We start from the raw sequence: 16,590 nt of genomic DNA on the forward strand, positions 1-16,590 counted from the left end.
ATTGACCTTTAATTGAAAACAAAAAAACCTAAACAAAGGGGGAAAAAAATTGCCCGATTTGTGCAGCGTAGGATGCAAGGCAACATGTAACTCAGGCTGAAGATCTGCTTTAAAGAATACAAGTCCAGATTACTTTAAACAAGACAAACTTATCACATATACTTCCTTTTTCTTGTAATGAGAATGCTGATAATAAACAGCTGAAGACCTGATGCCCTCAAAAATGTTGTGGTTGGATCCACTTTATTCTACAAAGCATGTTGATTGACTTTATGTCTTAGCATAACAGAAAAAGGAGAAGCATAACTAAAGCTGAGTTGTTTCCCTAATATACACCTGCTCAGCTATATCATGCCGGGGAGAATAAATGCCACACACATGAGCTAAGAATCCAGCCCACGTACAGTATATGCTAGGTAAAAGCTTGGCATCACCATAAAAGTAAAGTTAAACAGGAAATGTCAGTTTTTTTCTCAACTAATTTACGCAATATACTAATAAGGCGTAGTGGGAATCTTCAATGTTTATCAAATACATCACATTTTCAGGGTATAAAAACATGGCGAGAAAGTGCTAAATAACATAGAAAATACATAATTAAGGAGGTTAAAAAGTCTTTTGACGGAAAGAATAATAATGGGGTCTCGGAAGGAAATTCAAACTTCCTTGCACCACTTGTCTGGCACACAGTACAGCCATAGATCGCTGGCCAGAAAAGCAAGTTGCAAGGAAAACGGTGCAGTCATTCATTGCCCCTCGATGAATGGCTCTTTTATGAGCTTGGCTAAAGAGGAACTAGCAAGAGTGGACAGCAAGAAGGAAATAATAACAGGTTCTACTGTAGTACATCAAATGCCACCTTCTCAGAAGAGGCACCTGGCTACAGCAGAAAGGCACATTTTTACCAAGCAAGTGAATAAATGAATGTTGTGAATAGTGGAGCTTCTCAGATGCTTGTGTTTTTGAAGTAAAGTTTAGGTCACTATATTCATATTCAAAAGTCACTAGAAGGTCATACACAGACAGGATAAACAACGGAATACAGACCATACAAACAATATGTAAAACATAGAAGCAAAATCCTGTGAAAAAGTGTGTGTGTGTGTGTGCGTATATATACATATATACATATATATATATATATATATATATATATATATATATATATATTATGACAAGTTGGAGAATTTGTAGATCATTGGTAGCACCAAACAACGAGTTTACTCCATACCAGAAGTACCTTTACCTCGTACTTTTTTTAAAAAGAAAGCAAAAAGTTCACACTTGAATAATTTCCCATGCAAGGGGTTCTCACCATCATTGCAACAAAACATAGAATTCAGCCCGTGGCTCTCTTTTTGAAGCTTCACTGCTCTGGCCTCATGCCTTGGTCCTCCAGACTGTCAAACACACAGTCCCAGTGCTCGTGATCGTGAATAATTCACTGTACCTTTGGCAGCTTGACTGCTTCTCCTGCAGTTCCCAGTTGCTACATCCCCACAGGCTTGGGCCTTTGTCTTTCCGGATCTGGACAGTACGGTGTGGACCTCACAGCCCCCTTCGCACATTGACCTTGTCGTGAGTGTGGGGCCACTGGCCTCTAACTCTAGCTTTAACATGAATGCAGCACACACCTGCAATATTAGTGCTTCCCTAAAAACCTGGCCTAGACCACCATTTTAAACGGTTTGACCTGCCATACTATATATACACTGCTCAAAAAATTAAAGGAACACTTTTTAATCAGAGAATAGCATCAAGTCAGTTAAACTCCTGGGATATTGATCTGGTCAGTTCAGTAGCAGAGGGGGTTGTTAATCAGTTTCAGCTGCTTTGGTGTTAATAAAATTAACAACAGGTGCACTAGATGGGCAACAATGAGACAACCTCCAAAACAGGAATGGTTTTTACAGGTGGAGGCCACTGACTTTTTTTTTCCCTACTCATCTTTTCTGACTGTTTTTCACTAGTTTTGCATTTGGCTAGGGTTACTGTCACTACTGGTAGCATGAGGCGATACCCGGACCCTATAGAGGTTGCACAGGCAGTCCAACTCCCCCAGGATGGCTTTTAGTCCCGTGCTGTGTCCTGATAATCTCAGTGTGAAGTTCTGTTACTAATGCTGCCCAGCTCTGCCCTATTGTTGTGTACAGATGACTCGCCTGCAGACCCTGTGTTTACATATAAATACTGGCATTATTATGTAAATAGTGGCAGCATTCATATGTAAATAGAGGTTGTATTCATATGTATATCATACCCTCCTGATGTCATATCCACCATCACCTATACTGAAAGCTGCCCACTGGGGAGATAAAGGGGCATGCTTGAAAGTCCTGCCTATAACTGTGGTCATTAAGCCTACCATCAGCCTGTTTCGCAAAGGTAAGCAAATTAGTGGGGGGAGGGTAGTGTGGGGTGTGCAGAGGTAGGCAGAGAAGGAATTACAGTTTGGGGTGCACAGATGAGCAAGGAGGGGATGTATGGAGGTAAGAAAGATGAGCAGAGGAGCCAGGTAGAGTTAAAGGGGTGGGGGATTAGAGTGGAGAGGATGGGGGAGGTTTGGGGTGCAGAGGTTAGCATGGGTTTCAGGATGCAAAGATATACTGACAAGGTGGATAAAGATGTATTTCAATGGGCTGCTCTATGTGCTGCAAATGCAGAAGAAAGTCCCAAACTCTTTTTCAAAATGACACGGTGTCAAGGCATATGTCAGCAGATGCGTGAGGGTGTCATTAACAATTATTGGCACTGCTGTGAATCTGTTAAAGGGCAGTACATTTCTGTGGTGTCGGGAAAGTGATTTTGCATGCGTTCCCGACAAACACAAATAGGAACGCAGGGTAAACGTCTCAGTTACATTGGTAGTCAGTGTAAATCTTCTCATTATATTGGTGCTTTGTGTAGAATTCTTTCATTCACACTAGTGGCCAGTGTGACTGTCTCCCTCACATTGATGGTCAGTGTAAATCCCTCTTTACATTGGTGGTTACTGTGAATGCTTCTATTACATTAGTGGTCAGTGTAAACCCATATTACATTAGTGGTCAGTGTAAACCCCTATCACATTGGTGGCCAGTGTTGAAACTCCTCTTTATATTGGTAGTCGGTGAAAAAAAAACAATCAGCATTGCCATTGATCACACCCTCCCCTCCCCCCCAGCGCTGCCACTGATCCCAGGAGTCCTAGGATCCCTAGGAGTTTTCTGTATATTAATAGGTCCCCTCACCCCCCCCCCCCAGTCCATGGAGTGCAGGCAGTGAGTGTGCTGTAACCTCTAGCAACCAATCAGTAAGCAGTAATGATGTGCAGTAACCTCTAGTAACCAATTAGTGAGCAGTATTGATGTACAGTAATCTCTAGCAACCAATCAACAAGCAGAAATCGTGTGTTGTAACCTCTTGCAACTAATTAGTGATCCATACTATGTGCTGTAACCTCTAGCAACCAGTCAGTGAGCGGTAATGATACACTGTAACCTCAGACATCCATGCTGACTGATCTGATTCAGTAAATGGAATTTGAGTCTAGCTGCTATTTATTGTATATTTCAGAGCAGGCGGAGACCGAAACTGCATGGAGGGGGGCCCAAGAAATTTTTTGCCCAGGGTCCAATCAATATTAAAAATGTCCCTGCTGTAAATATGCCCAATACCCTTTATACTTGACACCAGCGTATTGGATTTTTTTAGGATTTAATCCAGCTTGTATTAACATGGTTAACATGATTTGAGATTCATATGCAGCTGTTCAAAGGGTCCTTCATTTAGAGAATTACAATTCTCCACTGAGGCTTTTGGAAGTATCAGCATACATTGTAATTCAGTGTGTGTTCAGAAAACTAACCCACCTGCCATTAGTATGCTGGTATTAATGAGTGGAACTTTAAATTCATTATTAGTAAATGGATTAGGAATCCTGCATTTGTAGAGCTGATCATATTGCTTTTTTGTCTTTTTTAGTGATGAGACCTTTTTTTTTGTTTTTTTTGTTAATGAGATATCTGTGACAGGTCACATACTGTATTTTTATTATCACATGGTTTTATATTGTTGTAAAAAATAATGTATTATGATTAATGTTTTAGATGGTAATAATAAAGATATACATATTAGAAAATGTAATTATGGTAAGGTTTTCATAAAAATGTATTTCCTCTACACTGAATAATTTTGTACATGTAAGGGTGACTGTGATACCAACTTTCCTGATGTGCCTTTCAGACACAAAGATATTTTATGGCAGTAAAGAGAACACGTGAATGACAAACAGAGCAAATTCAGGCCATTGGGCCAGTTTGCACACTTGGTCATTTATAGAGTCATGGTGTAGCCCATGTACCACGGCATCATAGAAATCATAGGTCCGTAGAGCCTACCTGACACTGGGAAAACGTTAATAAAACCATTGGGAAACAAACAGCAAATTTTTAGGCAGTAAACACTGTGGTCAGGAGTATGTAACTTACAATATAATTTACGGAATGCAGGGGTCAGAAATATGTAACAGTGCTCTTACTATGCTAGTCGTTAAGTGCAAACATCAGTTCTATTATTGGTAACAGTGGGTTTAAAAAAATCATAGTTGTCAAATTTTGAAAATAATTAGGAAGAGTAGCTTGAAAGGGTTTAGAAGAGAACTGCCTGCCAGAACCTTGTGGGCGTAGCCAAAAAAGTGTATGTTACTGCACGAGTAAGCAAAAACAATATATACACTGGGCCAGACTTGCAAAATATAACCAATGAAAAGCAATTTAAATATGAATTAAAAATATGTGTAGCACTCACCCCTGTAGGAGCTGCTGATGAATGTTTGATCCTGTGCTCTGCCTATCAACTCCAAGAACAAACTTAACCCCTCTGGCACACCTGTATGGTGATGTTAGTGTGAGACCTAACAGTAAGGAGTAATACAGTAATGATACACCACACAGTATATTTACCATATCCTTGGAACCCGTCACTTCAACCGGTTGCAGTAATAGATATAATCTCACACCAATTGTCAATTAACCATGTAAGAAGTTTACTGAGAAAATATTTAGCACAATAAACAAAGTGGTAACTTAAATATAGAGAATGACAATAGATAACAGTCAATATGAACATGAAACTGATAATTCTATGACCAACATAAGGGTGCAGACAGGTGCACAGTAAGACAGAAGCTCAGTATCTTCAATCACTTATATAAAGCGCCTTCCCACCAACCTCAAAGCATACACACCGACACAGCAATAACTGTTATTATCATGCAGTAATACAACACAATACATATATCCTATGCTTTAGGCCCCCCCTAGATTGTAATACAATGTCCCCAACTCAGAGTGAACTATGGTGCTTTATAAAGGAGTACAGAAGTCCCTTGTCTTCTTGGTCTTCAGCTAGCTCAGGATATTAGACTGCAGTATTTGTAAATCCAACAGGGAAACAAGTGGACAGCAGACTGTAAAACAAATGTTGCTCTGATAATGATGTACTTGCAAGCAGAAAACACGTGTAATGCTTCCTCCTTAACAGCGGATGTGATGAAGCATTAAGTTTATATCACAGGGAAGGCAACCCTAAAGTTCCACTGTGTGCAGCCTATGGATAAAGGAGATCACCTCTGTGGGACTACAAGTCTCACTAACAGTCTATAGCTGGCACACTTAGTCGAAAGTACACTGTAATAATCTGGGAAAGTGCCCGCTCACCACCACAGGCCCAGATAATTGCAAGGCTCCTTTCCTGATATCTCAGTCCGATCCAAGTTGGCGTTTTCAAACCACACTGCTCCTTATGATGGCTGATAACTGTAATGCAGGAAATCTTGGGTTCTCGGGTCCATCCACCCGCTGGTCCAGCCGACTGTGCTCTGAAACTCCTCAGAGGCCAAACAATTCTGCTCAGGCCGCAATCTGTTGGTCACACACAGACCTCACTGCAGGCAGGTTTTGAATGACGTCCCAAGAGGCCGGAAAATGGCCGCGCTGTCCCTTTTATCTGCTTACCCAGCAGGCTGTTCTGTGACTTGGCATTGTGGGTAGGTAAACTGGGCATTGTGGGTCAGTAGTTCCAGACTGAGTTAAACACGAGTCATTCCCTCATTAAACTACAATTATCCCACAATGCATAATTGTTTGTTGCTAAATAGAGAAAAGTTCCTGCCAAAGTTGTAGCGGCCACTAGAGGGAGCAATTCCCTTACTTAAGGAATAATACACCAACCAGTAAGATGACTTTGGTAAACCCCTGTGTTACATATGTATAAAACCATTACTGTGTAATGCACTGCACATTAATATACATAAAGTGCTGTAACATGCTCAGTCCAAATAATCTTATACTATTCCTTATATAGTCCAAACAAAAAATGTATAAGTGTGAAGAAAAGCTGCTTGTAGTTTAACACCAAAATTACCCTCTTAATGTTCCACCTTGTGCTCATGTAAACCAATCTGCACTCACCAGATTCTGATGACCCCTTGTTGTACAACAAGAGAAATCAACTGTGCGTTTGTGGGTACTTCAGGACCTAATCAGATCTCCTAGTTGTCATCCTCTATAAATATCCCTTCCTCGATGGTACTAGGATCATTGTCCCGTTGGTTCAAATGATAAGGAGAGTTTAAAAAAGAAAACAGGAGAGGAGTCCTCTCATAGTGTTAAAACTGCTAGGTATTTTTTCCCTGCTTTTGAAGAAGTCATGCATTGACAACGAAATGCGTCAAGTGTAGCTTGTGGTGCGTCATTTCTGGTGCAGGTGGAATGCACGAAGAGAGTTAGACGGCTTCCACACTGATGTGTATTGTTGGACGATGTTTTTAATGTGAACGGCTTTTATTTTCACTATTTTAACTAAAATACCTTGCCGTTTTTACACTATGAGAGAACTCCTCTCCTGTTTTCTTTTTTAAACTCCCCTTATCATTTGAACTAATGGGACAAGGATCCTAGTACCATTGAGGAAGGGATATTTATCAAGGATGACAACTAGAAGATCTGATTAGGTCCTGAAGTGACCACAAAAGCGCAGTTGACTTTTCTTTCTCTTTTCTTCACAGTTTAGGAACTTTTCTTCACATTTATTAATTTTTTTGTTTGGACTATATAAGGAATGGCATAAGATTCTTTGGACTGAGCACTTATGACATGTTACAGCACATTATGTATAGTGTACCACGCGTAATAATACATATTTTAGAATTGAGCACATTCATATTTAAATTGTTTTTCATTGGTAATATTTTGCAAGCACTGTCTAGTGTTTATATTGTTTTTTGCATCTAAGCCAGAGGGTAGTAGATAGCAGCTGCAACTTTAGATCATTAGCTATTTTTTGGCATGCGTGCTTATTTTGGTATACAGTATATTGCATGGAGTATGGCTTGTGATGTGGCATCCTTTCCCATTTGCTTTGCTATGTTTAAGTCAAAATATGGCTGGGGGTACACTGAAGAGAATGTAAAATGGACCCCATTTTTGTCAGTTGTAGCAATAATAACCCCTAGCATTGGTGTCAGTGGCTAAAGTAATAACCCACAACACTAATTGCACAATCCACTTCTTCCCATAAGTAACAGATAAGAATAGGTTTGTCCATTAGAAGCAACCTGATTATTTCTCTAAGGAGAACTGGGAAACAGGCACTGCTAGTGGTACCCAGGGATCAGAGTTCAGAATCACTCTGCTGGGCCTAGGCCTCCCTGCTGATCTGATGAGGCCAAGGTCAGGTACGGGAGGACTGCCTGTACTTCCTGTCAGCAATCCTGGGTGAGGAATAAAAAAAGATGTTTCATCCTAAAAACCTAAACTTGGAACCATATGCTCAAAAAAAGCTCCTGCATGCTGGGTGTAAAATGTATATAATTTTGATTTTTAAATACGGCCCAAAACAAACATGAAGCATACTAATTAAAAAAAAAAGTTTAGTAAAAAAAAAACTCATGTGCTGCTGCTGTCTCCTGGTTTAGGTGAAATCTTCATCCTCTGATCCCACCCTGCCCCGCCACCATAATCTTCTGGTGTGATGGAGGAAATAAAATTGAGGGACTGTGACAGACACTCATCAAGAATGCTCAACTATGTCCTCCCTTTCCACCCACTCCTCCATTCATAGAAGCTGTACTATATTTTCCATAAATAAAAAACGATCTATTAATGGAGGGCAGGTGGATGAATGAAAGGTCCACCTCCTCCATTCAGAGATCATGTTTCATTCATAGAAGCTGTAGTATGGCTTCTAAGAATGGAGGAGCTGGATGGAAACTAGTTGGACATAGTTGGACACTCTTGATGAGTTCTGTTAACCCTCGCCACACTGGAAGTTTATGGTGGTGGGGGTAGGGGGGTTGAATCGGAGGATGAAGATTTCAAGAGACGCAGGAGCCAGTAGCACAAGGGACACATCACACTGATGATAGGTAATGTCCTTTGTGTTTATTTTGTTAACTAAAATTAAGCTTTGAATCAGTCTCTGAATAAAAATCAATGTTATAGATGCATGCATGGAGAATAGCCTCCCTGCTCGGTACTTCACTTTCTTATTTAGGGATTGTGGTTGTACATTCCACTCCAATCTCTTTTGGTGGTAAAACCTGCTTGTGATGCATGATAGGGATTCCCAAATAGGCCCACAGGGTGCTCCTTGAGATCTATCTCATATAAGAGTCAGTAGTAAGGGCTCTTTGACATGTGTGTCAACAACCTGTGTTTGCACTACACACAGGAGCGATAGTGTTGCGTGTAAAATTAAGAAGCATGTCACCTTAAGGAGGCATCAGCACTTAGCAGCCGCTTCCAATAATTTCAATGGTAACACACCATAACAGCAACTTAATTGCACCTATATCATTTATGGCATGTTAATGAAGCATTTATCAAGTGGGATCAAAGGGATTTACCCATCAACACTAAATGTGTTGATGGGGGAATAAAGCAGTTTTCTTACTTTTGAACCGTAGTTGAAGCAAAGAAAATTGGTTAATATATGGTCTGCTTGATAATCATACACACGTGTGAATGAGCCAAAAGGAGTTTTTCCCATCCTTCAGTCAAGTTCAAAGCTGTTTGGGGAATGGAATGTGATTAGTGATGCACCGAGTAGAGGGAGAAGAGGGGCGGTTTCTTGCAATATATAACAGATAACTTAAGTGATCTTTAAAGAGGAAGTAAACCCCGGTGGGTTTTACTTCCTCTTTTGCTCCCTGCAAGGCCTGCAAATGAAAAGCATAATGGGCTAGTATGCATCGCATACTAGCCCATTATACAACACTTACCTGCAAACGAAGCCCGCGCTGTCCCCTGAGCAGGCCACGTCCATCTTCGCCTCTCCTCCTTCTGGGGCCACGGACTCCGGCTCTGTGATTGGCCAGAGTCGCGTGACATCACTCCCGCGCATTTGCGCGGGGTCGTCAGTCATGGCACACGCTGGGGGAAGAAACGGCATCGGTGGACTACAAGTGAAATATCTCCTAAATGGGGCACGTTTAGGAGATATTTCCACTACCTAGAGGTAAGCCTTATTCTAGGCTTACCTCTAGGTAAAAGTCAACAAAAAAGGTTTACAACCACTTTAAGGCTCCTTTTACATGGGGCAGACCGCGGCTGCGATCCACTTGCTCAGCAGGAGGTCTGTCCGCTGATCCCCGCTGAGCAGGCGGATGACAGGTCCGTGTCCACTCTGCATAAGTGCTCCCCGTTCTCCTCTGTGGGGCGGTCTGATGTAAACGGATCCCCTGTTTACACCCAACAGCCATACCATCCAATCTGCTGAACGGAAGAGGAACAGATCCCCATCTGTCTCGTTTTGATGGATCGGATCGAATGACGGTGCAAACAGACACATGTCCATTTACACCCACCGCTCCATAGAGAACAATGGAGGTCCTGATCACTGTGAAGTGCGGACCCGATCAGAATGTCCGTGTGAAAGGGACCTAACTCTTTTGCACAGTTTCAGCATTTGTAGGATAGCATTACTAACTAATGATTGCTTTCACAGGCTGTCCAAATTTGCTTTTCAACAAGATGATTGAATCACTGAAAGATGTGTACTCTCCCTCCCCAAGGCTTTTCTACTGTATTTAGGTATTTGTATGCACAGCAAGAGATGTACGGAGCATGCTTTATTACCGACAACATAAGTGTACAGGACAGGTACGGTGTGAACTACTGTTTACATTTTAGTGCATAGCTAATTCAAAAAGGAATGAACTAACAACATTTATCTGGAGTGCAAATTCACCAGTGAAAGTGTCTTTTGTCAATTGTAACATTAGGACTTTATAATCTTTTGTAGTTTCTGACACCTTTACCATTTTATCACCTGATTAATTAATTTGTGGATAATTTCAAACGAAATGCTATATTTCTTTCTTTCATATGCTGGCTACATTAATAGACTCTGGGGTTATAGTAGTGTTTGCAATTTGGCAGGTTTTGGGATCATTTACAACACTGCAGTTTTGAAAGGACAAGATTTTCTTTTTCTGTTTGCTGATATTGATACTTGTGCTATTTAGGGGTTGGCATTATGAACTTTTTTGATATTTCAATAAAGATTTGTATTTTAATGTGACAATGTGAAAAATAATCATGTCAATTATTTTTCAGTGTTGTAAAAAACAGGTAGAGCCTTGTTGGAGAAACAGAGGTCGATAGAATTCTACAGTAAAACAAACCATTAGTCATGTGATTTATATATGTTTTTTCACTGATCACTTTTGCTACACTATTCACTCCTGATAAAGTCTCCTTTTGAGGCAAAACATGTTGGCCTTTTGGGTTTATTTGAGGAACTTTTGAGCGCTTTACAGTATTTTGATAACATTTTTTTCAGGGGCAACCAAGCCAAGATACTGTATATTTCAGTGTTAAAAAGCCAGAAAACATCATTAATTTATGTTGCGCAGCTACAACAGAAATATAAAAATGTGCACTGAGATTGATCACTTTTGGAGAAAATATTGGGCTTTTAGATTCATCATGTGGTTATTTTTACCACACACAAAGCAAGCAGCACGTTTTAAAATACCTAACTTCACCACTAAATCACCCAGGTGTGCCCACTTCTTGTTCTACTTCCTAACTCTAATGCCGCGTACTCATGATCGGAATTCTCGTCGGAAAAAGATATGATGTCTTTTCCGATGGGATTCTGCTCAAGCTTGCCTTGCATACACACGGTCACACAAAAGTTCGATGAAATTTCGACCGTCAAGAACGCGGTGACGTACAACTACTACGACGAGCCGAGAAAATGAAGTTCAATGCTTCCGAGCATGCGTCGAATTGTTTCCGAGCATGCGCAGGAATTTTGAGTGTCAGAATTGCTACAGACGATCGCATTTTCAGATAGGATTTTTTTCCGACCGAAAAATTGAGAACATGCTCTCAGTCTTTTGCTGGCTGTAATTCGGGCAACAAAAGTCCGATGGGGCATACACTTGGTCGCATTTTCCGACCAAAAGCTCTCATCGGTCTTTTGCTGGCCGAATTTCCGATTGTGTGTACGTGCCATAAGGGGTCTGCTTATAAAAATTTCAATGTGAATGCAGCCAATGTGTGAATGCTTCAAGCATTTACATTGCTTTCACAAATAATTGGCTAACATGTTTATTCTTTTATGATTGTCAGCTCCATATCCACTGAACCTCTAAAAGATTTTACCCCTTCATGACCAGGCAATTTTTTGCTATTCAGCACTGCATTATTTTAACTGACAATTCCACAGTCATTAAACACTGTACACAAACAAAATGTATATATATATATTTTTTTTACACAAATAGAGATTTCTTTTGGCGGTATTTGATCACCACTGTGTTTTTTTATTTTTTGCAATATAAACTACAAAAGACCCAAAAGTTTGAAAAAAAAAACAATATTTTTTACTTTCTGCTATAATTCATATCCAATAAAATAATCAATTGTCTTCATAAATTTTGGACAAGATGTATTCTGCGACATGCTTTTGATAAAAAAAATCCCACTACATGTACATTGATTGGTTTGCTATGAGTAAGCACTTTGTGTAAGTGTGAAACGCGTCAGCTGTTGTGCTGTACCACTCCAGTGGTCTCTTATGTACCCCTTGATCCTGTTTCACGAATAAAAGAAAAATTTAATCTATTTATCCTGGTGTGCGGCTGTCCAGATCCTTTCAGCCTTCCACATACATTGATTGGTTTGTCTGACAGTTATAGCGCCTGCAAACTATGGGATATATATACTGGAATTTTTATTTTTATTTTTTTTATACTACTATAGGCAGTGATCAGCGACTTATAACGGGACTGCGATAGTACAGAGGGAAATCTGACACTAACTGAATCTGGGGGGAATTGACTAACTGCCACTGACATCACCAGTGACTTCAATACAGTGGTCAGTGCTAATAATTTGCACTGTCACTGTATTGACACTGGGTAGGAAGGGGTTAACATCTACAGCAATGAAAGGGTTAAATGTGTGCATAGCTATGTGTAATGTGTGTGATATGTGCTGCTTTTACTAAGAATCTTGTTTTTTTCCCCTGCTTAGTAGGGAGGAAAAAAGCAGCAAGATCCATTGTCAATGAACAGAGCAGAGCTCTGTTCTGTGAATCACTGAGCCGATCAACAGGTGCCAGCAGTCAATCATTGGCTGAGACCCGCGAATCAGCTTGTGCTGTGCTGTGCTAGGTTAGTGATCCAGCACAGGGAGAACGCTTTGCCGCCGTACCAGTGGCGGCTGGTGCTCAAAATTTTTGGAGGGGCACAAACAAACTGAAAAATACTGAAACCCCTCCATCAATTGCAGCCTCACTGTGCCCATCAATTGCAGCCTCACTGTGCCCATCAATTGCAGCCTCACTGTGCCCATCAAATGCAGCCACTATGCCCATCAATTGCAGCCACTGTGCCCATCATATGCAGCCATTGTGCCCATCATATGCAGCCACGTGTGCCCATCATATACAGCCACTTGTGCCCATCATATTCAGCCACTTGTGCCCATCAAATGCAGCCACTGTGCCCAATCATATGCAGCCACTGTGCCCATCATATGCAGCCACTTGTGCCCATCATATGCAGCCACTTGTGCCCATCAAATGCAGCCACTCTGCCCATCATATGCAGCTATTTGTGCCCATCATATGCAGCCATTTTGCCCATCAAACGCAGTCACTGTGTCCATCAAATGCAGCCTATGTCTCTAATCAGGTGCATCAAAAATACCCCCCGCTGCTGCAATTCAGGTGCCCTGCGCCCAAAAAGGGGCCAGGCGCCTGAATAGGGGGTGGCAGCAGCGGCCATAGATAGATTCATGCAATGCATGAATCTATCTATTGGTGCTAGAGGGGTGGCAGGAGAGTGGATATAGTGGTCTTTTTGCAGTATCCTGAAATTCCTCGATCAGGAAAATGCTGCAATATTGACACTAGATGGAGTTGACGATCATAGCAAATAAATATATTAGACACATTGCGGCAATTATTCATGACAGCTGTGCAAATGCATGAGGCACTCACACAGCATTCACACAGCAGATTATTTTTTTTAATAAATACACCCCTTAGGGTCCTCCTCGCACCTGACAGGACGTGGATCTGTGTGCTTACACACACAGATCCATGGTCCTGCTCTGTTAACAGGCAACCGTGGATGCCCGGCGAACATCGCGGCCGCTGGACACACGTGGCTCACGAGTGACGCGGTGGGGGCGCGTGGGGGTCACCCAGATGGCCAAAAATTGAACGTGTTTAGGTATGACCTCATATTATATGGTTTTGGTAAATCTGGAAAATTGTACAAGAAAATTGTGTAATGCCAGCCTTAGTAATGAATCCTCAAAATATCAACAACAAAAATAAATTATTGCATTTAACCACCTCCCATCTCGCCCATTATCATATGACGTCCGCAGGAGGGATCTCCCATCCTGGGCGGGCGTCATATGACGTCCTGGGCTTCCTGGCCGCCTGGGCGGTGCCCGCGCGCCCCCACCGCGTGACTCGGGAGCCGCGCGTGTCCGGCGGCCGCGATGTCCGCCGGGCATCCGCGATTGCCTGTTAACAGAGCATAACCATGGATCTGTGTGTGTAAACACACAGATCCACGTCCTGTCAGGTGAGAGGAGACCGATCATGTGTTCCCAGTACAGAGGAACACTGATTGGTCTCCTCCCCTTGTGAGTCCCCTCCCCCTACAGTTAGAATCACTCCCTAGGTAACACAATTAACCCCTTGATCACCCCCTAGTGTTAACCCCTTCCCTGCCAGTGACATTTATACAGTAATCAGTGCATTTGTATAGCACTGATCGCTGTATAAATGTGAATGGTCCCAAAACAGTGTCAAAAGTGTCTGATATGTCTGCCACAATGTCGCAGTCATCATAAAAATCGCAGATCGCCGCCATTACTAGTAAAAAAAAAAAAAAAAAATAATAAATATGCCATAAAACTATATCCCTATTTTATAGACACTATAACTTTTGCGCAAACCAATATACGCTTATTGCGATTTTTTTTTACCAAAAATATGTAGAAGAATACATATCGGCCTAAACTGAGGAAAACATTTTTTTTTTTTTTTTTTAAATTGGGATATTTATTATAGCAAAAGGTAAAACATATTTTGTTCCTTTTTTCAAACTTGTTGCTCTTCTTTTGTTTATAGCGCAAAAAATAAAAACCGCAGAGATGATCAAATACCACCAAAAGAAAGCTCTATTTGTGGGGAAAAAATTATAAAAATTTCATTTGGGTACAGTGTTGCAGGACCGCGCAATTGTCATGCAAATTGCGACAGCGCTGAAAACTGAAAATTGGCTTGGGCAGGAAGTGGGTGAAAATGCCCTGTATTGAAGTGGTTAAATACAGATCCCCCTCTAGTGACTGACTAATATTTATTGATACATATTTAAAACAATTCTAACAATATGGAAAAGCAAGTATGCAGTGTGCAAATGTGAAAGACCTGTGATTCATACATTGAATACAAAAGCATTGTATCAAAATATTGTTTGTGACTCTGTGTATTTTGTTCCCGTGGTTTTGTATTAGCGGCAACCAGTCACAATGTTCTTGTCACCTTTAGGTTCAGATGACTAATGTGTTTTATTGGCAGCTTGTGTGGCATAACATAGAAAGTTCTATGCATGCCATACAGGACTCTACAATGAAATGTCAACTTGTCTGACAGACTGAGCATTGTGTCTGTCACTTCTTAAATATAGAAATTCCTGGAAACATTTAGAACTCAGGTTGTCTGAGAGCTTCAGTTTGCATTAGAAGCAAAATGTCTTGGAAATTTGAATTCAATTAAGAATATTTTTGTCGTGTATAAAGCAATTATAATATTTAAGATAACGGTAGCAAATAGTTCATGCATTTTTCATTTCAAACACTTGCAAGTCATAAAACAAGTAACATTATTTTATTGATTTATTAGAGTGTCATATGACATGTGCCCAGTGTTCAGGCCCAGAACCAACAGATTGCATCCAGTGCCAAGACCGGCTCATGTTTGACCAGCAAAGCCACATGTGTGGAGTAAAAGGAGAAGGAAATTGCCCTCCCGGGACTTTTCTTGAAGATGATGCGTTCACCTGCAGCTCATGCGATAAGACATGCGACTCATGTGATGGCCCCTCCTCCAGGGAATGTCTGACATGTTCTGTACCCTTCTATCTTTACAGTAAGTACCAGTTTAATGCTTTATCAATACATTTAGTCATTTTTCAGTTCTTTGTAATTGGTTTAATATTGAAAAGAAGAGAGTACCAGAAACCCAATATATTAATAACTGTCCAATAACTGGCACAATATGCATTAAAGTGTTACTAAACCCATAACAGTAAAATCAGTCTGTATATTCAGTAAAACATGCTTGTTATACTCACTGTGGGACCTAAGGGGTTAATCCTCTGCATTGTGTAAAAAGGCTGTTTGATCCTGTATGCACAGATCCTCCCCTTCTTGCATTGTCTCCAAAACATGTCCAGATAAGACAGAGTTAATGGAGTCAGGCTGCACATGCTCAGTTTGGTGTGTATTGCTAGAGAGTTTTATCTTTCTTGGATGAGTGCATGTGATCAACACAAGGCCAATCAGCACTGTCCAGATAGAGGGTCAGGGGTCCTGGATCCGGATAGGACAGCCAGTGCAGTATCAAAACTCCTCCTACAAGCGTTAACCAGACACTGATAGAAGTCACAGGACTGCTATTTACTACTGATGAGAAAAGGTAGCTTATATTTACTAAAATGATTGCATTTCCATGTTCTGTGTACTGTGGGAGACCAGATATAGTGAATGCAGGGTCCTGGGTTTAGTAATGCTCTAATGCTCATTTCTTCTACTTATGTCATGATTTTTGTAGTGCACTCAGGGCCGATCCTAGGGTAACAGACGCCTGGGTGCAGAAATATTTCTGGCGCCCCCAGAACTCCTCCCCTTTACAAATGTTTCTATGGCAACGACTCAAACAGAGAGATGCTCCCCTAAGAAGTCTTCGTTACCCTGGGATCCTCCCATGATCTTTTAACAATAAAGAAAATACAGGAAGAGCGTACACTAATGAGACCTGGAGCGGAGTCTCTCTGATGCACACAGAGAGGGC

At 41.1% G+C, this 16,590-nt stretch overlaps 1 protein-coding gene across 1 annotated transcript in view; it reads left to right on the forward strand.

The window, feature by feature from the left end:
- LOC141131517 (cysteine repeat modular protein 2-like) overlaps positions 1-16,590 on the forward strand; it is a 209,666-nt gene that overhangs the window by 111,079 nt on the left and 81,997 nt on the right. The window contains exon 11 of the mRNA XM_073618879.1: positions 15,421-15,666. Within this exon, the coding sequence (XP_073474980.1) occupies positions 15,421-15,666 (246 nt within the window). The remainder of the gene's footprint in view (positions 1-15,420; positions 15,667-16,590) is intronic.

This window comes from Aquarana catesbeiana, linkage group LG03 (genome assembly GCF_042186555.1).
Source record: "Aquarana catesbeiana isolate 2022-GZ linkage group LG03, ASM4218655v1, whole genome shotgun sequence".
NCBI classification, from domain to species: Eukaryota; Metazoa; Chordata; class Amphibia; order Anura; family Ranidae; genus Aquarana; species Aquarana catesbeiana.